This window comes from Cygnus atratus, chromosome 20 (assembly GCF_013377495.2).
Source record: "Cygnus atratus isolate AKBS03 ecotype Queensland, Australia chromosome 20, CAtr_DNAZoo_HiC_assembly, whole genome shotgun sequence".
Taxonomy (NCBI): Eukaryota; Metazoa; Chordata; class Aves; order Anseriformes; family Anatidae; genus Cygnus; species Cygnus atratus.
This window is the reverse complement of record NC_066381.1, coordinates 11,876,832-11,903,804: the sequence shown is the minus strand read 5'-3', so window position 1 is coordinate 11,903,804 and position 26,973 is coordinate 11,876,832. Positions and strand designations below refer to the sequence as shown.

The 26,973-nt window shown below is 38.0% G+C and overlaps 2 protein-coding genes across 7 annotated transcripts; one reads left to right on the top strand and one right to left on the bottom strand.

The window, feature by feature from the left end:
- Nucleotides 1-1,809: 1,809 nt before the first annotated feature.
- Nucleotides 1,810-24,231, bottom strand: KIAA0753 (KIAA0753 ortholog). Of its 6 annotated transcripts, none has more exons than XM_050714756.1 (17): nucleotides 23,664-23,884; nucleotides 23,091-23,326; nucleotides 21,765-22,377; nucleotides 20,408-20,514; nucleotides 20,072-20,132; nucleotides 19,039-19,256; nucleotides 17,656-17,854; nucleotides 15,951-16,180; nucleotides 14,665-14,834; nucleotides 13,178-13,294; nucleotides 10,581-10,670; nucleotides 10,256-10,343; nucleotides 8,715-8,882; nucleotides 7,608-7,683; nucleotides 5,849-5,969; nucleotides 5,449-5,673; nucleotides 1,810-3,467 (listed from the first exon to the last, which is right to left on the bottom strand). In XM_050714756.1, exons 2-17 carry the CDS (start codon nucleotides 23,178-23,180, stop codon nucleotides 3,350-3,352), a joined length of 2,691 nt encoding a protein of 896 aa, XP_050570713.1. In that variant the 5' UTR covers nucleotides 23,181-23,326; nucleotides 23,664-23,884; the 3' UTR covers nucleotides 1,810-3,349. The 6 variants fall into 6 exon arrangements, with proteins under 6 accessions (XP_050570713.1, XP_035416858.1, XP_050570710.1 ...); XM_035560965.2 differs by lacking the exon at nucleotides 23,664-23,884 and adding an exon at nucleotides 24,091-24,231 and having other exon boundaries at nucleotides 1,846-3,467; nucleotides 8,715-8,885; XM_050714753.1 differs by having other exon boundaries at nucleotides 1,846-3,467; nucleotides 8,715-8,885.
- Nucleotides 23,991-26,854, top strand: TXNDC17 (thioredoxin domain containing 17). Its single transcript, XM_035560969.2, has 4 exons — nucleotides 23,991-24,457; nucleotides 25,382-25,463; nucleotides 25,771-25,846; nucleotides 26,550-26,854. Exons 1-4 carry the CDS (start codon nucleotides 24,316-24,318, stop codon nucleotides 26,616-26,618), a joined length of 369 nt encoding a protein of 122 aa, XP_035416862.1. The 5' UTR covers nucleotides 23,991-24,315; the 3' UTR covers nucleotides 26,619-26,854.
- The last annotated feature ends 119 nt before the right edge of the window (nucleotides 26,855-26,973 follow it).

Sequence of the window (26,973 nt, the reverse complement as noted above, 5' to 3'; positions counted from 1 at the left end):
GCTTCTTTTCTCTCAGACCAGACTACCATCCTAAAAAATAAGTTTAAAACCTAACCAATCTAGCACTCCAAGCATGCTGCAAGAGATAATGTGGGGTCTTCTGAGGAAAAATGCGCTTGAAAGTTATTATATACTTCAAGAATATGCCTTGAACAAATATACTGAAGCAGATCTTCTGTTTGACTGACAGCTGGCTAGCACATACATCATGAACGTGGAACCCCTTTTGCTATTGCTTATGAACAAGTTTTCAAAAAAAAATCTAAAACAAACAAACAAACAAACAAACACACCTATTTTTCCTGGTGGGAAGAAAGCAGTCCAAAGAGAAAGTGGATGTGCAAAGTTAGCCTCCAAGAGTAACCCAGAGATAAAGCAAACCAAACAGAAGGAGCTCAGTTATGTTCTTACATTGACATTAATGGCAGTTGAATTAGGTCCAGCATTAACAGAAAAAAGTAGTTCTTCAAATCACTGGTAAAGCAAACACCGTTGCCATAACTACCTCTCTCCCAGAAGCGTGCCATTCTAATTTCTACAGTTAAATATTTACAAAGTAGATTGCATATTTTCAGGAGTTGCAAGAACTGCTCATAGAATTTGAATGAGTCCTCACAGAGGGTTTCCAGAATCACACCCGGGTGCCCACAGCACCAGCTGGGAAGTGACCACATCAACACCTTGGTACACTCAGGGTCTGGCACTACCCTTGCACCAAACTGCTCTGATGTGCATCTGCTGTCACTTACATCACTGAACCACTCTGTGAACTTTGGATCAGCTATATGTGACTGCAGTAATTGACGTTTAATAGTCATACAAACATGTATATAACCACCAAATTCTTTCGTCCTGTTTTGGTTTTGTCCATCTCACAGCTCAGGCACTGAAGAAACTTGCACATAAAGAATCAAGACAAAACAGGCCTGTGAAGATCTTACATACCCATGGAAGGAAATTCTGTGCAATACCAGGTAGACAAGCACATTTTGGATATCTAACCTGTTCCTAAAGACCTTCAGCAATGAGAAACAGCACAGGTTTGAAGAAAATCTGTTCTTCACTATCTATACCATTAAAATACATTTTGAATCTGAAACTGCTTATTGTACTTCCCCAGTACTTAGCTTTAAAAAGCTATGGATTCAGATGCATGTCTGCTTTAAATAAAAGCTATGGATTCAGATGCATGTCTGCTTCAAATAAGAGCCCAGTCAGTTAACATGGCTCATTAGATGCACAGTTAACACCTGCAATGGGGTATGAAGTTGCACATTTCAGCCCCATATATAGTCTCTATCAACCTAACTGTGACAAGAATTATGCACATGTAAAATGTTTATTCAGCTTATTCTGATTTGTCCCTTCGAAATAATGATATGCAGTCAATTTTATCAACATGAAGCCCTACAAAATTTTTCAGGGTAGAAACTTCCTAAATTGTCTAGTTCATATTTGTAAATAATGCAGCACAAAATCCATTAATTAAATTCTTAGGAAGGACTGAAGAGTATGAAATCAAGGCCTTCGCTCTCCACAGATCTCTACTTAAAGAAAGCACCTAAAAACCACAAAATCTCATCCACAATAAAAGTTCACTTTGGCATCATCAGTCAGAGGATATCACTCACAGCACCATGGGATTTAAGAGATAAAACATATTTACTTTGACAGACAATCATGTTACATTGAGGCGTATGGTAGTCTGACTCTTGTAAAGCTGCCGTGTACTCCCTTGAATGTTGGGTGCTGACCATTCCAAATGGGTTCAGATGGAAGTTGTCTTAAATTAAAAATATGCTCAGTCCTATGAAACAAGTGTTGTTTATTAAAAAGTAAAATAACTTGACAATATTTTCACAAGCATACATGCAGATACAGACAGATACTACATCTTTACTATTTTGGTTTTAAAAATAGGCTTCTCTCTATAATCTTAGAAATAAAAAGGTAGTGTTTTAAATTAATCACACATCAGCAAAGTGACACATCAGCAATAACATTTACATCATTACATTTGATGTAAATTTCAAGTGAACAAAAACAGTAAAACAGGCCTCAAAATTAGTTATTTTAAAAATATATGCTCAAGTGAGAGGAAATAAAAATAATCTTAGAAGGTTAAAATTGTTCTCTAAGAGGTTGAACACTATTTCAGAAAATAAATTTGTCAAAGCAAACAGACTGACATGTTGGTTTTTGCTCCAGGATTGAACTCTTATTTCCCCAAAATAGTACTATAAATCTTACTCATCGCTAACTCCAGACATAACCCAAACTAGTACACTGATTATCTGAAACTAAAAAATTAATTTAATATTGCATAAATGACAATGGTTCATTTATTTTGTTCTTGATTTCAATGAGACAGTGAAAACTAAGGGCCATGGGGCTGGATCACTAAATGCTGGATTTAGATAATACTTTAGGCTAATATAAGAAAAAAAAAAAAAAAAAGAAAATCTCCATCATGTGCTTCTCTTGAAAGGTTTGATCTGCCAGTGTATAATGTATTAGCAATACACTGAAACAACCAGGAGAAGTTTCGGAACTTAATTCAGAAGTTCATTGCAAGAGCCCAAGCAGGCTGTGCACAGCCACCGAAAAGAGTTTACATCTACTTAATGCTGTGTGAAGAAAATCCTTCCTTTAGATTGCCACATCCCCAAAAGAACTAATCCTACTACATATACTCACTGGTAGTCAGACAACATCTTTATTATAGGATACCAAAAGTCCTAAAGAGCAAACCCAACAGCTTTTACTCTTGACTTTTCCATCTGGGCTCAATTATGAATATTTTTTCCAACACAACTATCAGATATATCCAATACATTTTACTGACAAGAATAAACTAAAACCCATAACTCCTTTGAGAGGTTAGGTAAGTCAGATTCTGTCCATTGAAAGAAAACTGAGGCGCAGTGCAGCTAAGTCCGTGTCACAGATTGAACTCAGTGCCTCCTCATAGTATTTTATTCTCATCAGCAGATCACACATAAAAATGGATGAAGTAATCACAGGTATACAAATGGATCAGTATACCTATCAAAATATATAAGCTTCACCTGTAACAGTTTACTTCATTCTGTTGAAACACTAGCCAAAAAAAAAATACAAACACCAGTCCTGATAAACCCAGCATGAGTCTGAAAAGGAAAACATTATGACTGTGGTTTTATAGGAACCTGACATGAATCCTTGTTGGACTTAATTCATTTGGCGAACAGAATCTCACAGTCAAAAACCAACCAACCAACCAACCAAAAAACACATAGAAAATTAGATCATTTGGTAAGACAGACTGTGGCAGATGTTGCATTTGATAATGGGGCAGACTTGAAAGCACTTACTGTGCTGGCTGCAAAAATTCTGACGTGAACACAGCTTCTGCATAATCCTCACAAACATCCTGCAGCTCTGCTGCCACATCACATAGGGCTTCTTCTGTTAGTTCTTCTGCAAGACTGAGGGAGAAGGAGAGGAAAAAAAAGACTCAGAAGATCAGATTTCAAATTTCAGTCATTCATTCCATTGATATAAATGCTCTAATTTTAAAAGAACAATACTCATATTTTTTTTTCTTTCTACTGCCTAGCTTAGGAAGAGATTCCACTACCACAGAAAAGTTATGTAGTAATATGTGTTGTATAAGATAGTCTAAATTCTTTCCTCAGTCTGCTTCATAGCAAAGGATAAATACTTCAGGCTTAGAGGTGTTAACAGATCTCTGTTGCTTCCTTTTTCAAACTATCAGATACTAATCCTGCTTTGGGAGTACGACAAAATACTACTGTGCTCATTCAAAGGCCGTTGAAGTAAATGGGAAGCTTCTTACTGATTTTAGCTGCTACCGAATCACGCCTTACTGAGAACAATAGAATTTCAGGAAAAGTGAGATGAGAAATTTCCATTTTCAGAGATCGCTGGACCACAGTTGATGTCACAGAAAGGAAAATTATTTTAGTGTAAGAATACAGTTATTTACTGGTCTCTTGAAAACGTATCTTCAGAGTTCTGCAAATATTCTAAAATATCATAAAGTTAGCGTATCCAAGACCTTTTTAGCATAGTATGGGCATATTTCTTTTAAACATTTTGTAATACTTATACAGCAAGATTTATAATGCCCTCTTGTGGTAAAAGTCAATGAAACATCTTGGATATCAGATTACATTTGTAGTTTGATTTCAAGTAACATGCATCATAGGCAAAAGGCAGCAGTGGAATTCAGCTGTCAGAAGGGAAGATTCACTCCCATTTAATCCATGTGCCAGTCCCAAGAAGGAGCTGGTCTTTGAACTATCTATCCTCAATAGATGATTTCTGAAATAAATAATACGAATTTAAAACAAATTTAAAATGATTTGTAGAAAATCACTCAAGAAATGTGCAAGGAATGAAAACCAGTGATATCATTTAGTTGCTGTACCTCTTATTGAACAATTGAAACACTTTTTCAACTGTGAATGCAAGGTGGGTATTCCATCTTTCACTGACGTGTTTAACAAACACTGAATGAATGTGAAACATTTTTTCTTTGCCAAGAAATGAACAGCAATGTTTATTTCTTCTTCACCTCTTCTATTTCTACTAAGGGATGGTAAACCACCTATGTCATTCTTCTCATAGTGAGCTCCATGAAAGTGTCAAAATTTGTGGAACAGGAAGCACTGAAATCTGCACTAAGGCCACTGGTCTCTTTAAGACTATCTATTGTTGTTCCATGAAACACTAACTTCATAATCCCACACCACAAAGGTTAAAGATTGCACAATAATTCCTAGTACTTTCTTTCTTTCTTACTTAAAAAAAAAAGTTGATTCTGTTTTCCTTCAGTTTACCTGTTGATACTACTGACTTAATGAATGGACAAATGCAACTACCTCCTTCTATCTTTAGATAAAACATCATGTTGTGTTCTGTGATACAATGAAAATGTCATGTTTAAGGCATTTTCAGAGTATGCTCACCAGCTAGATCTTTTACAAGGCCTCCCTACAGACTCATTCATGAATTCGTTGTACAAATGGATGAGGAAAGCTGTATGGACAATTCTTTGCTGAGTTTTCTATAGCAATAGAATACCAATTTTTGCAAAATGAGGTCAAGTTAAAATTGACAATTTTCCCTTCCACCGATTTAGACTTCCAAACGTAATTTACCTTATATTTCACACAGTTGCTCTGGTGGTAACACCATACAAAGATGTGAAAAATAATCACCTCTCCAGGACATTCTGCTTCCACATCCTTTAATTTTCTCCAAGTACCTTAAAAATCCATGAACACCAAGTACCAGTGGAAAAACAGTCCAATAGCTGACTGCTTCTGGCTTTCAATGTGGAATTTAAATGGCCCCTTCCCCACTCCCTTCCTAAATAAGGATAGGAAAAACTGTTCATCAGCCTATACATTCACTTCCAAAATACATGGATAGTTCATATACCTCTCAGCAATCTGCCATGGATTGAAACCACCTACTGCCTCATGAAAAATGAGCTTTAGGTGATGTTCATATCTGCTGTTATAATCCTTGATGCTCTGGAGCATATCCTTTGTAACAGGGAGAGAAATATAGCACTCCTTCTGTAGAGAATTCTGAGTCAAGGGATCCAGAATATCATTTCCAGTCGGCAATTTCTCCTTTGCTTCTTCGTTTTCATCAGTGTCACTGGAAATATACAATAGTCATTAAATCAGAACTAGATTTCCAATTATCTTTTTGAAAGATCAGAATATCTCTTTAAATAGGAACCATAATTTCCTGCAATAAAAACGCTATAATGAAGATGCACAGCATAAATGCACCACAGTTTCTTTCATGTAGGGCCAAATATTCTACTTACTTGTCATCAAAAAGTTTTTCAATTAAAATGTCTGTTTCTGGCTCTACGTGCTGGGTTAATTTGGTTATGTGAATTGGATGAGGAGATGTGGGTATTTTAGCTGTTAATGCACTTTGTTGATCTAGAAGGAAGAAAATAACATTAAAAATGTTTTATTTGGAAAAGGAAAAACTACAATTAATGCAATTAAGACTTCATAAAAACTTTTGCTTACTTTATAAGCAAATCCTTCAGGTAAGTGAAGTACTGAAGCTGACAACCCCCTAAAATGTAAACTCAAGAGAGGATTTCCAAGAACTTGGTGTATTAAAGCTGAGCATTTTAGAAATCCTACCTTTAATATAGTTTGTTGTATTAGTGGATACTTCTAGAGAAGAGAGAAAATACCACTTGAAAACGAATGTAGGCTATTGAGCTTGGCAACATATGGAAAAAATGCAACAAGATTTGGACTGTCTTCACCTGCCTTATTGTGAGACTTCTACCTGCTTTAAAACAACGTGGTTTCATTAAAGTCGGTATGTGATCAGAGCCTCAGCTTGGTAAATTGGTGTAGCTTCATTGTACTCAATCAAATAGTAGGATAAAGAACAAAGGTGTGCAGGGCAAACAAGAAAAGTTGTCTTTATTAGCATGTCACTGTGGCAAACAATACTAAGATGTGCAGGTTTATGTATGGGAAATATCAGCTATTGTTTGGAATGCTAGTTTTCACTAATGAACAACTTTCTTCTAACATTAGGGTCCCTCTCATTTAAAAAAAAAAAAAAGATCTGATGTAAAGTTAGGTATTATCTTTAGTCTGAAGGACTTTAAATTCCTCTACTTATTTTCCATCCAATAAAAACAAGCAGGTAAAATATGATTAATCTTAACTGGAAGCATCTGAGCTGTATTATTTTTTTTTAAGAATTAAATACTTATTGCTAAAACACATTGGATAATGAATTCTGTTCAAAAAAATCCAATTTTAAAAGAATTAAACTTGCACGTATGCTGGCAAGACCTAAAAACAGTATCAGCATCACTTGAAAGGAATAAGGAAAGAGAGAAAACCTTCTAAGCTTAATTAAATAATTTAATACTACCTTCTGCATGCTGCCTTCCAGACTAACCACTATATTAAAACTTAACTAACACTTACACTTGAACTTAAGTCATGTAAACTGATGATTTATTAAAGTACAGAAAAGAAAATGGGAGACACAAAAGCGTAACAAGAAAAAGAGTGAAGTGGTTTTAGGAAACCTCAAACTTAGAAAGTAAACTAACTTTCTTCTAGAGTAGAATCAAATAGCTCACAGATGAATTGCAGTGTACATAATTCAGTTATAGACTGTAGAATATCATCTCCACTGCACTAAAATCACTACCTACAATTTGGTAGAAAAGAAAATATCTAAGTTAAGGAACGACAAGTGCCTAGAAAGGGACAGCAACATTCAAACTTAACATGGTGATTGGTAGTATGTGTTAAAGATTCAGCCAAGTTGCAGTAGCAGTCCTTTGCATACAAATACAAACCCAACAAAGGCAAACAGAAAATGACAGGCTTTTTACAGAAGAGACCTCTCCTCTTTTAAATACTGATTTTAGAACTGTATTTCAGAAACACTCCTCTCAAAGGAGCACCTATAATCAAAAATATGTCTGTATAGTGCTACTTGATCACACATAATCTAATAATTTTGATTTCAAAACATCTGAATTTAAGGTTACAGATTACAGGAAAAACAAGCTGCACTGAAAAAACACTTACCCATTTCCTGGGCCCAGAACTTTGAATCACTATACACAATCTGGGTGAATCTCCTGCATACAGCCGCCTGGTATCTCTGTTTTTAAAAAACACAAAAGTAATGAATCAACACATACTTAACAGTTCAGCTGTAGCAGTTATCACTCGATAGGAAAGCAGGTCACAGTCAAAGTAAGATTATTTCTCACAGTTAATATAACACAGAAAAGGGGTGGAGGGGTGAAATCACAGATAATAAATATTGTTCATTCAAAATGCCATACCAGAAGACTCAACAAGTTGCCACTACCATAGCAGCTCCTCCCATTTCAGATCAACAGCACTTAAAAAAAAATAATGATGGGCCCTCATACCCTTCCTGTCTTACTGAAAGTGAATTCATATGTATGCTTAAGTGCCTCATATAGATACTGCACAATGTAAACTTCATGCTTCCGATTTATAAATAGATCTGTAGAAGTCAATGGCACGAAACTCAGTAGTTCTAATTTAGGAAAGATTTTACTGAACAGGAAATTCTGAAATGAGACGAGAACCAAAAATTCTGGAAAAGCTTATTAAAGAAAAGTTAAAAAAATAAATAAAAAAAAATAAGCAACGTATGAGAAAGATCAAAGCAAGTAAATGACAAACTATATTTACATAGCAAGATGGATAATTAACTGCATTTATCTGACCTCCACATATTCCCCTGGAATACTTTTGATCACCGCTACGTTTTCTTGAGAAGCTTATGCTACTGGAATATTAGGATCACGTAAAAAAAAAAAAATCACTGATGTTCACTTTCCAACTTGTGAGACAATCAACTACATTATCACCATACAGATTCTGATTCTTCTGCTCACATATGACGATCTAAGCCACAAGAGCTTTGTGGTTGTAAGCAAACTCAGGTCTACCAACTCTAAAGCTAGCAATAAGACCATTAGGCTAAACATCCTTCTATTCTTACACAATTTTTTGCTGAAGTGGAAACTTCTTCCAAGTCTTCCATTTCATACACAGATCCAGTCAGATCTTGCTTAATTGATACTGATATTATAATTTATGGTCAATAAACAAGAAATTGGCACTATTGAGACCAACCAAGAGATAAAAACTTACTTCAATTTCTTCCATTCTTTGCAACATTGTCTCTAGACTAGGACTGTCAGCCATGAACTCCTCAGCCTGGAGTTTCTTCTGCTGCTCCGTATTCCAGAGTTCTTGAGCAGTATCTTCTAAAAGATCATCCAATACCTTCTCACTCAGGATATCTGCATTTGCTGCAACCTGCTAAAACAAAAAAAAAAAAGCAAAAATCACACAGCTGAGAGAAAGAGATAAAGAGAGAGAGATTCAGGAAAAAAAGAATGTTTATATGTCTAACATTTTGTATCTTGTAGCAGCTCATGGTAATAATCTAAATGTCATAATCTAAACGTCATTTCAACTTTTTCTTTTAATGAAAATCCAAATAATTTCCTGTATTTTTTTCCCCACTCACACAATAAGCCAAATCAATAAAGACAGCTTGGTATGTTCCTAACAATAAAATCATTGAATATGGGTAAAGCTTGCTACATAACTTCATTCCTAAACTGGGGCATCACAGGTTCAGAAATCACCCAGGATTCAAGAAAGTAAAGTGAAGGCCCTCACTTACAAAAACAGTACATGCACATTTAACTGAACATACAGGAAAAGTCCCACAGCAGCTCCAGGAAGTAATGAGTACATAAAGAGAAATACATAGCAGGTAAACCTAGGCCAAAGCTGTAGGTTTCAGTTGTGTACGATTTTACCAGTTAGCCATGCTATGACATCACTATTCATGTACCTGTACGATTTTACATGAAGACATTTTTTCCCCCTCCATCAACTTCATGCATTCAAGACACATCAGACTCAACATATAAAAAATAAACGTTAGAAACAGGTTTCCCACTGTTTCATAATGTACAAAGTTAAAATAACAAAATACTTCAGAAGGCATGTGTGCCCACACAGTGACGTTGTTTTAAAGATGTATGGTATGCCAGTGGAAATGGCTAAGTTCAAGAAAACACTGTTACTTTTTTAGATGTATTCTGCCACATGTCAAAGATAAAAATTCATCATAAATTTCAAACACCTTTACTCTATAACATACAGATAGAATAAGCGTTCTCAGCTGCATGAGTTGAAAGATGGTTTACAAAAAAAGAATACTTCAGGTGACAGTTTGTTTCCAAGGAGAGATTGATCTGCTAACAAAACATAAATCTACTCATGATAATTGAGCTGTCTGTATTTTTAGTCATAAATATTACTAGTCAAAATACATTTAGTCATTACATATGGTATTGTATAAATTATTAAAATAATCTTATCAAGTCCAGTCATGGATAGTGTAGAACTTTTTTGACTATATACTACTTGACAGGAAACTACCAAAAAAAAGATAAAAATAATTAATGCAGTTTTGCCAAACTTGGTTAAAATAACTCAAGACCCACATACTGAAATGGAAATACATTTGTCAAATGTCCAGAACCATAATGACTACATAAATCATTTTAGATGTTTCTCCCTCAAACTGCTTACTTGCACTGTTGAAAAGAAATTTTGTATTGTCCCTTTACACATGTATCCTTCAAATACTGCCATGAGCTTGAAAGTACTACCTGTGCCCTATCCAACAGAGGTTCTATGCGTTTCTGTACTGCTTTCTCAACTTTGTCTACGTACTGGGTTGGAGAAGCACCTTGTGACCTGCACACACACACACACACACAAAAAGACAAAAACAAAAAACAACTAAATGACGATGTCATTCTGAAACTTGGTATGAAAATAATAATTTAAAAATATTTAAAAAAACAAACATAAACACATCAATCCACTTTTTCTGTAAGTGGGAAGATTGGAAGTTTTTAATATTAGTAGGGGGAATTAGGGGAAAGCCATATCAGATCTGATATTTATTAACTCTTCAAAGCAAGTCATTACCTTAACTTTTTTATTTTTTCCATTTCTCCTTTGCTGAGGTCAGTTAGAACCTTCATTCTTCTTGAAGTTCCTGCTTCAAGCCATGCTAGTCTTCAAAAATAAAACAATAACATACAGAGGGTTACAAAATGCACATTCTTACAACTGGAGAATGAAGTCATCTGATTCTGGACATTAGGTTAGAAAATGCTGAAAAAACTTTAGAGAGAAAAGTAATACTGACTTTAAGATGGTATAAGTCAGGAAATTCATTTGAGAACAAGGGATCTTCATTTCTGCCTCTGCTACTGGCAAACAGGCAACTTCATGGCTGACCACAAATACTGCCTTGATAGACAAGCTCCTCATCTTACAATACACACTTCCCACTACAGATGCAACGTCTGGATCTGCTGGTTTCAAATATCAGAAACGGCAGTTTCAAGGCAAACTAAACCTGGGTAGCCCTGGTCAACAGGATGCTGAATATGATTTTAAATAAACAAACCTAGACTATATTACTGACTAGGTCAAAAACATATATTTTGCTCTGATGGAACTGACTTTTTTTCTCAATGCTGTACTGCGATAGTAGGTCAATCACATTTAAAAAACAGAGAACGTTTAGCTGGAAATATTCATGCAAAATATAACAACAAACTGGCACTTTAAAAAACATAGGAGAAGTAATTAATGAAGTTAGTTTCACAACTAAGAACAAAATCTTGGGCAATGGAAGGAATATAGGTTGCTTCTCTGTTGCAATTCTAATAGTTCAAAACAACTTCTATGAAACAGAAAGCTTTCTACACACAAAAACATTAGTAAGGGACTCAAGTTATGCACATAAAATGATTAGCCTTTTTTCAAATATTTTTCCTGTACCTTCAACAGCGCAGTGCCCAAATGCCTATCCTCATCATGACTGTGATCTAATTTTATTTTTTTGTTAGATCTATGATCTACAACTATGATCTAATAGCTATCAGTGAAGCACGGTGGGACAAATCACACAAATGGAACATTGGAATGGAGGGCTAAAAGCTTTACAGGAGAGATAGCCAAGCAGGGAAAGGTGAGGGCATTGCCCTCTATGTTAAGAAACGGATAGATTGTGAAGAGTTGCCTCTGAGAAACAGCCAAGAGCAGGTTGAGAGCCGGTGGGTAAAAATTAAGGACTAGACCAACAAAGGACACCTTGTGGTTGGGGTCTACACTGCAGGTCAACCGATCAAGGGGAGCCCACTGATGAAGCCTTCTTGCTCCAACTACAAGAAACATCACACTCACAGGCTCTCATCCTCCTGCGGGATTTCAACCTCCCGGATGTTTGCTGGGAAAGCTATGTGGCAGGCAGTAAGCAAACCAGGAGAACCCTGGAGTGCGCTGAGAACAACTTCCTCATTCAGGTATTAGACAAGCCAACTAGAGGAGAAGTGTTACTGGACCTGGTGCTCACCGATGCGGAAGAACTCATTGAAGAGGTTAAGACTGGAGAAAGCTTGGGTTGCAGTGACCATGAGTTGAGTTCGTGATCTCAAGGGATACAGGCCTCGCTAAGAGCAAAGTCAGGACCCTGAACTTTAGAAGAGCAAACTTCCAGCTGTTCAGAGAACTAGTGGATGAGATCCCGTGAGACACGGTCCCTAGGGACAGAGGAGCTGATCAGAACTGGCAACTCTTTAAGGATATTTTCCTTAGAGCACAAGAGCTCCCTATTCCTGTATGTAATAAACCAAGCAGGGAAGGCAGGAAACTGACATGGCTGAACAATGACCTTCTGGTCAAACTTAAGCAAACGAAGGAAATGCACAGACAGTGGAAACAGGGCCATGTGCCCTGACAAAACTAAACTTAGCAAGGGATGCAAAAAATAATAGGGGATTCTACAGGTACATTGGCTGCAAAAGAAAGACCAAGAAGAATGTACTGCCTCTGACAAACGATGACGGTGAACTGATAACAACTGACATACAGAAGGTTGAGGTATTTAACTTCTTTGCCTCGGTCTTCACTAGTGGTCAGGCCTTCCACATCTCTAGGTGGGGGCTGGGGAAGCAGAGCCCCTTCCACTCTAATCGAAGAACAAGTTTGGGACTTCCTGATGCAGCTTAACAACTGCAAGTCTATGGGGCCTGGTAACATGCATCCCAGGGTCCTGAGGGAACTGGCTGATGTACTCATGAAGCCACTCTTAACCATATTTGAAAAATCATGGCAGTCAGGTAAAGTCCCTGGTGACTTAAAAAAGGGAAACATCACTCCCATTTTCAAAATGGGTAGAAAGGAAGACCCAGTGAACTACAGACCGGTGAGCCTCACCTCTGTGCCTGGCAAGATCATGGAATGAATCCTGGCAAGATCATGGAATGAATGAAAAAGCAAGCTTCATCTCATTAAACTAAGGGGACTTCATAGTTCCACATGAAGGGACGTGAAATAACTTAATCATCTGCAACTCAGTTTAGCCTTCACTAGCCTGGCCTTGATTCAACCCTTGCCTAACTACACAAAACACTGGCTATTTACCCTCAGAATCAAACCAGCTCCAAACAAGAAAAAAAAAAAGAAACACAGAAAAAATACTTAGTGTTTCCAATTGGAATATTCATGCCAACCTGAGAGCTTCTTTTTCCATGAACCCTACTCTTCTTTCTTCTGTATTCCCTTTCTGCAAAGCTGAATGCTTATGAATGAGCTTCTTGGAACTTGCAGTCCTGGATATCCTGTGAGCACTGTCAATGGTGGGAAAACACTAATGGCACAAAATACTATTTTCACAGCAAACATAATTATTGCACTAACCTTTGCTCAAATTATGCCCTTCAGACCATATTTAAGCTCTCAATGGGTAACTCTTCTGATCTTAATTGGCTGAATTAGAGGCATAAAACTAAGCCCATGTAAATGCAATGGTGGAAACATAAAGAGGAGGTCAATATGACATGTTTGGTAACGTTCACACTGAATTTCTTCCCTAGTCCTGCAAACGATCTTCCTAAGAGGTGTTGACAGGAGGATGTAGGGTCTAGCTATTTCCAGGTGTTTTAATTATTTCATCACCACATTATCTGTTTTTATTTTTTATTTCTTAAAATATCTTAGAAGGAAGAGGGCAAATGATAACGAACATATTACTATGAGGAGACTTCCCTCCAGCATATAAGAATTAATTGGAACAGCCTTTCACTAATAACTCAATACTAATAATTATTTCAGATAACTCCATCCAATAAAAAGATCACTTTTAAAAGACACGTTCAGCCAATGTTGATTGAGATTTTTTCCCCTGATCTAATTCTTTTAGCATTTATCCCTGAGCACTTTTCCACAGTGAAATAACCCTGAACACATTACTACAAATAATATTAAATGTGCACATCAGAAATGCTTACTTTTCTGACAGCAGGATTAATAAGTCTGATGTACTACAGATCAGAGATACATGCCTAAAACAAAAATAAAGCCCCTAAAAACTTTCTTGTAGTGGTGCCATTTACAAAAGGCTTACAGGCTATATATATTCTCTGATCAGTAACACATTTTGATATGATCACATTACTCCCCACACAGAAGGCACTACTAGGAACTATTCATTTAGATGAATAATTAATTTCATGACACTTTAAGGAACATATTGCTGTTGCTTTTACCTCTGTTAGTTTGAATTGAAATTAGCTTATGAGCTTGAAAACCATTATGGCAGGACCAACAGATACAAACAGCATAACAACGTATTTTTTAGAGGAGAACTAACCTGATCAGAGCCAGACCACAAGCACCAACATGGCATATGAACATCCATTCTGCATGCTATGTACACCGTCAGTGCACAGCATAGTTGCCTGCACAGTTTCAGCCTGTGACTCCCAGACAATATCGGGACGTAATCCAGGAAAAAGCATAAGGCAATGGCTTTTCCCAGGCTGTATGAATAAAACCACTTTATGCTGAGCGATAAAAGAATACAACTATCTGGTTGTGAGATATACTGTGCCACTTGCCTTCATGCTCTGAGAGCCAGAACCAATCTATCCTATTTACTGGTACACATACAGCAACATTTCCACAGAAAAGTAAGGTTAACACTAGACTGTGAACATACCGTTTCGGTGAAGCAGGTGGAGATGTAGGGTTTGGAGGCACCCAGGGTATTCTGCTCTCCTTAACAAGTCGTTTATTCTCTTTTAGCTGAAAAGCTATAGTTGTCTCTTGAAATTGGGCATGCTTTCCCTGAGGCTGTACCTGCCTTGGTTTTAGAGGTTTAAGCATTCCCTTAAAATTAACACAATCATATTAAAAACATGCATCTTCTGTTGTTCACTTTTGAAAGTATTTTGTATTCTGCTTCAGAATTTGTCTTGAAGTCAGGTATGCTGGCTTTATTGCATAGTTAACATGTGTGGAGGTTTTACAACTGATTTAAAGGGAAGTACAACTGTGCCCAAACAGAACGTGTTTAATTCTGCAAATACAATTTTTGCAAGTAGCTCTAATTCGTCCACTGTTGCTTTTCAAGGGGGAAAAGCTTCTGTGGACTTTTTCATAATTAGACTCTATGTTAACTCTGAGTAAATCCAAACAGAAGATTTCCAAGGTAACATTCCTCTCAGCAATAAAACTCTAATATTGCCATATCTGCATTTGTGGCAAAGACATTCAGACTAGTCCCTTCAGTATGAATTACTGAAATATTTAGCCTTCCTGCTTACAGTTCTCACTGATATGGCAAGCAGTAAAATAGTTACATATGCATAAATCCATGTCACTAATACCAGAACTGGTTTTTCAAGCTGAAGGTGATATTTAGAGGAAGAAAAAAAATTACAAAAAACGAACTATTCACAAAATTTAGCACTTGAAAATAGTTTTTAAACAACTCATTTGTTTGCAACACAGAAGCCTCCTGCTGACTGGAGGAAGGATTTATCAGAAACCAGAATTTGTCTTGCATAGTTTTATAATTTCTATAATCAATGAAGAAAATCTGCCTAAATTATATCCTCCAAACGTTAGCACAACACTACCATGGAAGGCATCAGAGGATGACCAATAAGGGGAAAATACTTAATCTTTAATTCCAAGTTGAAAAATAACCATGTTAATTTTAAAAATGAAACTAGTTTTGGGCAAATATTTTTCCTTGTTCATTCTGTTACTCATTGTTCCTAGTTGTACAGTGCATTTTTAACGAGCAATAACATTACTTTCAAAAAACATTTGATAAAATAAAAACACCAGAAATAATACAGGCACATGACAGAATTTATCCCCCTATGTCTCTGAGCTCAGAATAAAAAAAAAATGAGGAAGTACACAGCTTGACTGTGCCTTACAATAAATAACAAATGCCAGGGGACAAGTTGAAGAAAGCATAAAATTCTTCCATACCTGTGATTTTGCAGGTAATATCACGTCTTTCTTTTTCAAAGGGCCACTTTCAAGGATGAGATCCTTTTTTACAGCTCTAGATCTCAACCGTGAATCTATACTTCCTTTTAAAACGGCATTTCTCTCTGGAGTAGGTAGATCATTTTCTTCTTGGAATTTATTGTGCAATATATGAGCATGACTGTTCATCTTCTGAACTGCTGAAATATTTGTAACACGTTGATGTTTATCTGTATCAAAAATAAAAAAGAAATTTTCAACTGTAAGTTCAAAGGGGCAAGAATCATGTTTATGTCTACATTTGACATTTCTGTTGTGCTAGGTATACCTAATCACAAAATTCAAAGCTTTACCGTAATTCAAAAAAATCAAAATTAAAAACAAACAAACAAACAAAAAACCGACTTGTATTTCCTGCCAACTATTAAGTAAACTGGCTTATTACATTGTTTCATTGAACAGGAAATTTTGCTTTGTGTGTGTGTATATCTATGTATACATGAAAATATACACACATTCTCTATATACATACACACACATGCAATCATTTGAAAGCCTTTGAACAGTCATTGCTATATGAGGTCTAGGCAATGATTTTTAAAAAAGCAACGTATTTTTGGCCACAAGATACATGAAAAACAAAAAATGCTTGTCAATATACTCTCTCTCTGGACTGCCAAAAAAAATTCATTTCATAGTCGTCTTCTCCTCCTTAACTTTACTCTTCTAGTAAAAAGCAGCATAATGTATTTGAGAGACACCCCATATAAGAATAATCACAGAATCATCTAGGTTGGAAGAGACCTTCAAGATCACTTAGTCCAACCTCTGACCTAACACTAACAAGTCCTCCACTAAACCATATCACATAAGGTCAATTACAGAGGCTATATAATAATGTAGTAATCTATAATGGTTTTCATGAGGTGGCAAAATATGTCAGTTAGTAACCTTATTTCAAAAGATGGTGAGAAAGAATAAAACTCATTTAATATCATATATGAGGTAAATGAACAATAAAGGAAACCAATTCCCAAAGGTTGCACGGCCATCTAGTAGTGAAAAGCAAAGACTTCTATCAGTGAAAAACAAAGACAACTATCAATGTGTCTCTAGGTACTGAAAGCGTGACTGAAGTGCAGAAGGGATGAATGCATTGTCAAGAACAAAATAAAGCCATGCCTCTCAAAACTCCTCAAAGGTAGAGAAACTGCACAAACTAATGAAACTCTGAGCCAAAGCTTCAGTATGCTATTCATTGTTAAAAGTCCTATAAACAATGATAGTCTTTTTGGAGACGTGCTAACAGTCAATGACTCTGCATGTCAAAAGAATATATTTATACAGTCTTTTCCACGTAGGCATTTGGATATGTTCTTTATGCACCATTAAAGTTAACTTCTAAACTGTCATTTAGGTATACACTGAATAAAAGCAATCCAAGCATAGCCCACTGTAAAAGAAATGGACATAATAAGAATATGAAGACAATATGATTAGAAGGAGGCATATAAACCTGCAGGCCCATCATCTCATGGGAACTGCTGAAAAAAATGTCTACCAAGGCTATGTGTATCTGATGACTACATATGGGCTGTTATACATGTCTGTCCAGCAGTATGTAACATACTACAAAATTGAACTCCAGATGGTAAGCTAACTGATAAAGTTTATTTAAAAATGAAATATAAGCCAATCAAGAGACCTCTGGAAGCTGGAAATTTTCTAGGTTCTTGTCCATGTTTTTCCTTTAAGATGAGAGACTTTTTTTCTCCTTTTGGAGATGTCAGTTGCTTTCTGTCTGGAGATGTCTCAGTGTTCACTGGAGATTTGTGCTGAGATGCTGTAAGACATTTCTTTGATTTTCTGGCTGCTTGTTTCTTTTCCAGCAATGAATCCAGATCCTGCATGAAATATTTATAATTTTAATTACTCTCTCAGTAAACCCTATGAGATAATGAAGAATGAAGAGAAGCAAATTAAAGAGAATCTAAATAATTGGAACTTTTTAGTGTGGCTTTGTTTTTGTTTGTTTGTTTTCTTGTTGGTGGTTTTTTTTTTTTGTAGTGACTATACTTGATAGCTTGATCATGCAGAAGCATCTTTGTGTAACGTGGAAAAGGTTTGCTTTTTTTTTATTTACAGAAAACTTTAGCAAATTATCTGTTTACAGCATATTCAAAAAGAAATGGACACAAGCCTACAGATAGTAAGAACACCCACATGACTAGGATAAGACAGACAAACACTTCTTCCAATGACAAGTCCAATCTTAATTCTACCTCCCGTCCTTTTCCAAGGCAATTTTCACTTGCTGTTAATGTGCTAATAAGCAGTTTAAAACAAAAATAACAACACAGCTCTTACAGTTAGAACAATATGTAAGTTAAATAAAATATCTTGTGGCTATTGTATCAGCTATTTTTATTCAAATGAATTAAATATTGGTTTCATAATAGTTCAGGTTATGCAGGTTCTTACTTAAAAAAAATCCTGGTAGTTAGAAACTGCATCAGGAAATGCAAATCAGAACTTTTCTATTATACCAACATGTTTTAAAACATCAGATATCACCAAAAGTCATTTGAAGGGCACAGAGCTTCAGTATCTCTTGTAGCTACAATTTTATCTTCTGCCTAGATAATTCTGCAGCCATGACTGTATGAGGCAGAGCCTCTACTAGTCCTGATGACTAAAGCATGCATTGCAAAACAATCAACACGTAATGTACACCAATACATCAAATGCAATTCTTTCAATCCTGAAAATGGCAAATGAATCAGAAATTGGTGTTCTGTTACCACTATCACTACCAGTTTTCATTCTACCAGGACAGCCAATAAAGATAGGTAAAGCATTAACATGAACTACAACAGGTAGCTCCCGTGAATAGGATGCAACTTTATTTAGACCACCATTATTTTATGAACATTAGCAACATGCTAATATATTAGGAAAATGGCCTTTAAAAAAAAAAAAAAGACAATATAGATATTCTGCAATTTCATGAAGACACGATATAGCTTACACAGTCTTTTATTTCACTATTTCTCTTCTTCTTTAGCAGAAACAAAATGCTTATTCCTACCTCAATTTGCAGCAAAATATCTATGATAATGTCAGAAACTGAAGAATCCACTTCTAGTTTGGCAGAACAAAGAGACAGCTGTCGAATGAGACTGCCCAGTTCCTTGTAGTGGGTAGGAATAAGTTGCTCTGTTTGATCAGTAAACTGATTGGCAAATGCCTGCAAGGCTCGTATAGCTCCTCTGTGTGCTGCTGCCAATCTGGATACTGCTTGAGACTGAAAAAATGAAAAATAAATGCTTTAACAGCTATAATTTCTATGAATACGGACATAGAAACACTCAAGACTTGGGATAATTCTTCTGGAGATGAGGCCATTTTTGAAACAGAACAAAACAGGCGTTTATACAACCTACTAAAGGTACTACACAGCAGTCCACATATCAAGAATCATGCCAGTGTCAGCTAAAATAGCATGGTTGTAACACTTTATGATGTTTCTACTATTCCATGCCTAGAGAGTCATAGGCTTGGCCCCAATGTACAACAGCACGACTGTAGAACATTCTACCTCCCACAGAATTTGTGTTAGTGAAAAAAATACAGGTGATGGAAAAGCACGAGAGAACCATGAGACAATACTCGCGGAACAGCAGGAATGATCGCAGCACTATCTTTCTGAAAGATAATGGATAGGCAAGAAAATCAGAAAAGATGGCTGATAAGAATGAGTAACATGAACAGGAAGTCAAAAGTAATAGTCAAGAGTAGAACACAATGTTATTTAGAAAAGGAAACAGAATGAAGGAGGAATTAGAAGCAACATTAAAGCACAAGACCAACAGCCTTCTCCTCTACAGTCTACTGCAGGCAGGCAAGAACTGAGGAGGAGAGGGAAGCAGCAAAGGCAGCATGAAACCAAGTGAGACATATCTCTTTAAGAATAGAATGAAAGGTGCCAAGCACAAGGAAAATCTTCCTTCTAGAGAGAATTCAGATGTACCTTAGACAAGGTGACATTTGGCAAACTGAATTAACCAAGAAGCTTTCTGTCAGTGAGTGACTGACAGCCTAAAGGATAATTCCATCTTACCTTTTAGTGTGTTTGATTTCATGAGGACTCAGTTTCTCTAAATCATCCTGAATTTCTTTTACCTGTTTATCAAGAAAGGAGAGGGAGTAGGGAAAGTCAGTTAGAATTAGCTCTATGTCTATAAATGAACAATAAATCTTCACTGTAACATCTGAGTTAAAATCCATACTTTCCAATAGCTCATATCTCTAACCCATCACGAGAAATTAGTCACCATTTCAGATCCAAACTAGAATGCCATGGAAATACAGACATATCCTGATCAAGTTCTCCTGTTTCAGTTCATTTCTGTCAAATTCATCATAATAAACATCCCAATTTGAAATGCTGGTTGTACCTGTTGCTGGAGTACATACAGCATCCGAGCTGACCGTGAAGCTTGTTTCTGTCTTCGAGTGCAAACCTGTTGCTCTTCATCACGATTTAAAATTTCTTCATCTCTCTCTAAAAAGCATGAAATGCAAAGTTATATATCTTAATTTAACCTGTGAAAACCCTGTTTAAGCCAAATGAATGAGCATAGCTTAGCAATAAGCCTCTTTCATGCAGGGCTCCCCTGAGCAGTAACGCAAGCTAGTTACTTTAATGCTACATCATATATCTACTTAGCATTTGACTAAATATTCTCATACAATATAGCTTATCAGATATAGTTTAGAAAATAACTCATGACTCCTTAATCTTATGACAAACTTGCAGGTAAAACACTCAGAGTTAGGAATGTTTAAACCACCAGATAGTTATTATAAAGGGACCAATACAATGTGTAGTGGAGTCTGGGTGGGATGGAGTTAGTTTTCTTCTTAGGAGCATGTATGGTGCTGTTTTGGATTGACTAAAACAGTGCTGATAACACAACAGTGTTTTGGCTTTTGCTGAGGAACACTAGCACAGTGCCAAAGCTTTCTCTTTTTTCCAATTCTGACCACAAGTTAGTAAGCTGGGTGCAAGAAGTTTGGAAGGGACACAGCTGGAACAGCTGAACCAAACTGACCAAAGGGGATATTCCGTGCCATATAATGCCATGCTCAGCAATTAAAAAAAAAAAAAAAAGCTGTTTTGGTGGAAACAAAAGTTTTTCCTTTTCTTCTTCATTTTTCCTCCACTTACTGAATTACCTTTACCTCAATGCATGAATTTTCTTACTTTTGCTCCTCCAGTTCTCTCCCCTGTCCTGCTGGAGGAGGGAATGAGCATAAATGACTGTGTAGTGTTTTGCTGCTAACTGGAGTTACCTCACAACACAGTGTCAGAAAGGACGCTAATCATGATACTGCATAGTTATAAATTAGGTGAGTCAGACTTGTGAAATGACATGTTATCAACTGTTGGCCCATTTCTTATCACTGCTCAGGACGCAGTTAATTATGATACTGTTTTTTGCAGTCTGAAGATCGAGCCAATAGATCTACACCAATATCTTTCACCCAACTTATTAAATAGCCTATGCTGTCATTGCAGGTTGGACTGGAACTCACTACAAACATTCAAATACATTAAACCTTATTATTGCCTAAGCTGGCTAGCCATTCTAGCTTTTTTCTATTTAAAGTATATCTCAAAAATTCCAAACTAAACACAGATTCTAATCCAAGCCAATAAACAAACAAATGAAAAAAAAAAAAGAGAGAAAGAAGAACAAATTAACCAACTATCATATATTTATATAAAGTAATTACTGTTCAGTCTTACACCTTTTTTAATCAGTTCTTCTATTTTCTGGATACAACTTCTCAATTCCTTTTGTAGCCGTTGGATTTCCTGCCTACTTTTATCTTCTTTTTTGTTAACATTTGGCTTGGGGTCTGGTCTCATGTTATGAGCAGGTAAAGAGCCCAGAACAGCTGGTGTTAGCTTTCCCTCACTTGGTGTGTAGAGATAAACTTTTGCACCAGAAGCAGTAGTCTCCACACTGGAAGACTGACCAAGTTTCCCTTGATATTTCAACTCAGTTTGAGACTTCAGCACACTTTTCTTTTCTGGACTTTCAAACACTTTATTCTTCTGCTGCTGTGACTTCTGAGTCAACAATGATTTATTGACAGCATCTCCTAATACTTTCTGTTTCACTTGCTCTTCAAGATGTTTTCGTTTTATGTCCCTTTTGGCTAGCTGAATGGCCAGTTTTAGTCTCTCTTCAGATATTATTGAAAACTTGCCAGAGCTTTTGATGCTGGAGTTGTCACTTCCAGATAGATTTCTCTGATCCTTGGATGACTTCAGTTTTTCTATTATAATTGGACAGGGGTTAGAGAATCTGAGAGCCAAGTTCTCTGGAACTGCAGGAACATTTCTGTTAAACTGGAGCTGTTGCAAAGCGTAAACAGAAACTGATGTTATGGAGAACACTCGACATGGGTGATGCATCTCTAGTGTACAACAGTAAGGAAAACAAATCTTCATTCATATTAGAATGCATTCTGTCATGATGGTACTTCAACACATGAAAGGAGCCCCTCCACTCAGATAATTGCCAGTGTTCAAAATTATTTTGAATTAAGCACATAGATCTTGTAAATAACATTATGTACTTATCTGCACCCTAGTATGGGCACCCACAATGAAAAGTCTGCTCCAAAATGACTGGGTAATGGGCAATGCCATTATAAAAATTTTAAAGAGTTCTGACAATGAAATTAATGTTATAACAATTAAAATTAATAATATAAATTGCTCTTATTATATCACACTGATTTAAGTCAGCCATTATTAAACTTATAAATTATGAAGGAGGTATACGGAGAAGAAGAAATGGAAAACTAAACTACAGTAACAGAATAAAGTTTCTAGGTTCTGTTACTATGTGGTAAAGCAAAGGCTAAGGCAGGTAAATAGTATTTAAAGGCATAATTTCTGTTCTATACAGAAGAGAAGTGTGATGATCACGTATGACAGCATCATGAAAGCAAGTATGAAGATTTGACAGTCGCTCCAGTCTCAGGAAGTGTGTCATGATTATCTTTTTTGTAATGATCACAAATGAAAAGCAGTTCAGCATTGCTGCAAAAGTCAAACAATACCTGAGTTTGTAAAGTCTTTCCTTCATTCCTGTATAGCTGGGTAGTGGATGCAAATGGAGCACCAGACAAAGATGGTTTGCTTGGTCCCATCACACTGACTTGATGCTGAAAACTGAGTTATTTATTTTTTGCTTACTATTACAGCTATGAGGATAACTGTAATTATAGACAAGTTATATGTCATTTCTGCTTCTCAAAGGGAATCCCGGGTGTGATGTGAATAACAGAGAACCAATCTGAGGAGACACAGAGAAATAGTAAATATATCATGTGCATTTATACAGGTGGTACACAGAATGGGAAGAATATTCCTACTGTTTAATGTGAAACTTACAGTTTATATCCGCCTTTACACATGCCCAGGGAGAGCTGAGGAGCACCTTTACAGGCTCTGAGGCTCACACTATGATTCATAAGAACACTGCAGAACTTTTATAGCTATTACTTACCCTAAAAAGAAACATTGTACTGTGAAAGTATGAAAACTGACCAGCAGGATAGACTAAGGCAGTGGTTATGACAGCAGGGCCCATACGTTTGTGTCAAATAAACATTGATCAAGGGCACACTCACAAAGGATTCAAAATAGAAGTGATGCGCAGAGATGATCAGAAAATTTTATCTCTTTCATTTGACTTCGAGAATTGAAAAACGAGGAGGATCTAGCGTCTAACGCTGTTGCTTCTTTCTTTAGCGACTGAATTAGGGACTTCGCCTCTGCTCCTTAACCCAGACCGCGTATTTCTTTCCTGTTTTCGCGCAACCCGAGAGCCCCGACGCTTGTGTGACCGCGCCCGTCCGGAGGTTTGGGTCGAGACGCGTGGGCACGAGGAGGGCTCCCCGCGGCGCGGGGCGGAGCGGGGCGGAGCGGAGCAGCGCGACCTCCCGCCCGCCGCCCAGGGACGAGCGGCGGGACGCGGCGAGCTGCCCCAGCCGCCCCCGCGCCCCAGCCCGCCAGACACAGCCCGCAGCGGCCCAGCTCCCTCCGCCGCGCCCTCACCTCACGGCACGCCCTAGGGCGGGCGGGCGAGACCAGCGCCGGCGGGAAGCCCCGCGACGCCCCGTGCGCATCGGCTGAGCCCGGGCCCCGGCCTACCGGGGTCGCGGTTCAAACGCGCTCCCGGCAACCGCCGCCGCAGAGGCCGTCGGGAAGCGGCGCGGCACTACGGCGTCCGGGGCGGGCCGCGCTCTCGGCCGCTCGCAGCTGCCGCCTGCTGCGGGCGCCATGGGCTGGGAGGAAAAGCAGGTCCGCGGGTACAGCGAGTTTGTGCAGACAGCGCAGCGCTACCACGGCCGGCCCATCTTCGCGCTCTTCTGCGGCGACAAAGATGCCGAGGGCAGGAGCTGGTGCCCGGACTGCGTGACGGGTGAGGCCGGGCGGGCACCCCGCGGCCCCCGGGGGCCGTGGCAGCGCGGGCGTGGCGCCGGGGGGCGGCCTCCTCCCCTCTGCCCTCGTGGGGCTGGTGCCGGCCGGGATGCGCCTGCCCGCAGGCACTCGCGGTCGCTCCGGATTGTCTGAAGCGGCCGGAGCGGCCCCGGCTGCCCTCCCTGGGGTGCACGTGCGGGGGCGCCCAGCAGGTCCCGGTGCGGAGCTGTCGAGGGGCGTTCAGACAGCCCGAGTCCGCATCCTGCTCCGCGAGGCAGCTGGGAGGGGTTCGGGTCCCAAGCTCTAGCTGCAGATAACACCGTGGTGAACCCAACCGGCACTGCAGGCCGACGCGCCTGGGAGCAGGCCAAAGCTGCTGCTTCAGAAACAAGCTGTCTGTGCTGGTCTCTGGTTTGCCAGCCATCCCATGGAATAGTGTGTAACGTTATATGCTGTGTGTAGAGACTGGTATGATGGATAGCTTTTTATCTGTCTTAGCAAACAATTTGATGTGAATCTTACGATCAGTTAATTCACCTCTGCTTCACATATCAAAAAGCAGAGATGACTCACCGGTGCCCAGCACTAGAATGTGAAGGCAGCTTCTCAGAATGCATTACAGTGAATTTTATGGATCATATATGCCAGATTACATATGACAATCACTTACTGCTGTTCTGCTCTTATCCAGAGAAGACACTAATTAATTGTCTAGCTTGTTAAAGTTGAAATTGGCATTTTTGCAAAGGCCATTCCCTTTATTGTTGAACATCTAAGTTCTGCAAAGCTGGTGGATAACCAGATGAAACAAAATACAGTTCTCTGCCTGAAACAAAGTCTTTACTAGCAACCTTGCTGGTTGTACTAGATCCACGTGATTCTATAGCACACTATTAACTACGAACATTTAAAAATTACTCTCTAGCTGAACCAGTTGTGAGGAAGGAACTTCATAACATGCCTGATGAGTCTGTGTTCATCTACTGCCTAGTAGGAGACAGAGCCTAGTAAGTAACTGTTTTAATGTCAACAACTGGTATTACCTTGCCACGTAAACCCACTACATGCTGTTCCTAGACTAGAGGTTAACTAACCTGTTGAAACTAATGACTGACTGTCCTGTTGTGAGTGTGGAGGTCTACACCATCCATAAAGTGTGTAACTATCTGCATGCTTGTTCTAAAGAGGAAGCTGGGGAGGTGGGAGGTAAAGATCTTCAAATCATCCTTTTGAAGTAATTTTAACAGATTAATTTCAAACTGCATTTTTAACACATTTTTACAAGTTGTGTTTAATTACCATCTTCCCGAACAGCTGGAAAGATCCTAACAATGAATTCAGGAAGAATCTGAAACTAACAGGAGTGCCTACACTACTTAAATATGGAACAGTAAGTGATATATTGTATCGTATGGATCTACATGCATCCAACTGGGAAACTGGCAGGGGCTTATGGCTATAAATGAGTTTGCTGTCCATGTTTTCTGATACCCTCTCTCTTGTTTTAAGGGAACAGACAGTTAGGAACATCTCTTTGGCTCCCATCCATGCACTCTTCCTAGCTCTAATAGTTCCTTGAGAGAGAACCGATCTGCTTTTTGTAGAATATTCTCTGTAATAAAGAAAATATATACACGTAGCACGTAGTGGTTTAGGGGTAGGTTAAGTTCTTAGCAATGTGGTGTTAGCTTCCTAATGTATGGCTCCTAAAATTTTAAGAAATCTAAATGCTGAATTATGCGAGTGGAACAGGATCGTGTATGGTGTATTTTTCATTGAAATACACTACAGCTCTCACTCCTGTAAACTCTTTTGCTTTATAGTTTAGGGCATTAAACACGTCACACCAAGTATTAACTTGTACACATTCTTTAACTTAACAATTACTTTCTCAGGAATGACTCTTCCCAGATCAGAAAACCCTCAGGCATTTTTCAGTTATCCTTACATTGCTCACTCTATCCTCCATCCCAACTCACACTTGCCATATAACAAGAAACAATTGCTGTAGTACGGCTAGTGTTATGTGCGAATAGCTCTAGTCTAGAACAGATTTTTAATTGCTCCTAAAACATCTTAACTTCCTTTTTCAGCCTCAGAAGCTGGTTGAAGAAGAATGTTTTAAAGCAGAGCTTGTGCGTATGTTGTTTACTGAAGACTAAATCCTCCAGTAGCCAATCATTTACAAAGATGTTCATCTCATTATTTTCATTGTCCTTTCAAGGAATCCTTTCCTGTCATGCCCTCCTATCCCTCCCCCCCCGCCACAACGACCATGGTTAATTAATTCCAATTAGTTGAGGTAAATGTCATTATATTCTAAGTTCAAATCTTCCACTAAAGTCTTGCAACAAAAAAATGTATCTTTCTTGTTGAAATAAACTTGAATTTGCAAGCAGTCTCTTTTCAAAGGAGCTGAGCTCATGTTATAAACCAAAAGAACAGCCTACATTTACTGAAGAGTGAGACTTAATTGCCAAGTTATACTTTTAATAGTGAGCAACTGTGTATTGGGGG

What these genes read in the sequence shown, in the direction of transcription:
- KIAA0753 (XM_035560965.2), bottom strand. Translation starts at nt 23,180, where the DNA reads ATGGGACCAAGCAAACCATCTTTGTCTGGTGCTCCATTTGCATCCACT. An exon ending in AGAAGAACTGATTAAAAAAG is followed by an intron (nt 20,515 to 21,764) that starts GTGTAAGACTGA and finishes CATGCTTTTTAG; the next exon opens with AGAGAGATGAAGAAATTTTA. An exon ending in CCATGGCAGATTGCTGAGAG is followed by an intron (nt 3,468 to 5,448) that starts GTATATGAACTA and finishes CTTCTCCCTCAG; the next exon opens with TCTTGCAGAAGAACTAACAG.
- TXNDC17 (XM_035560969.2), top strand. Translation starts at nt 24,316, where the DNA reads ATGGGCTGGGAGGAAAAGCAGGTCCGCGGGTACAGCGAGTTTGTGCAG. An exon ending in CTAGTAGGAGACAGAGCCTA is followed by an intron (nt 25,464 to 25,770) that starts GTAAGTAACTGT and finishes CTTCCCGAACAG; the next exon opens with CTGGAAAGATCCTAACAATG. An exon ending in CACTACTTAAATATGGAACA is followed by an intron (nt 25,847 to 26,549) that starts GTAAGTGATATA and finishes TTCCTTTTTCAG; the next exon opens with CCTCAGAAGCTGGTTGAAGA.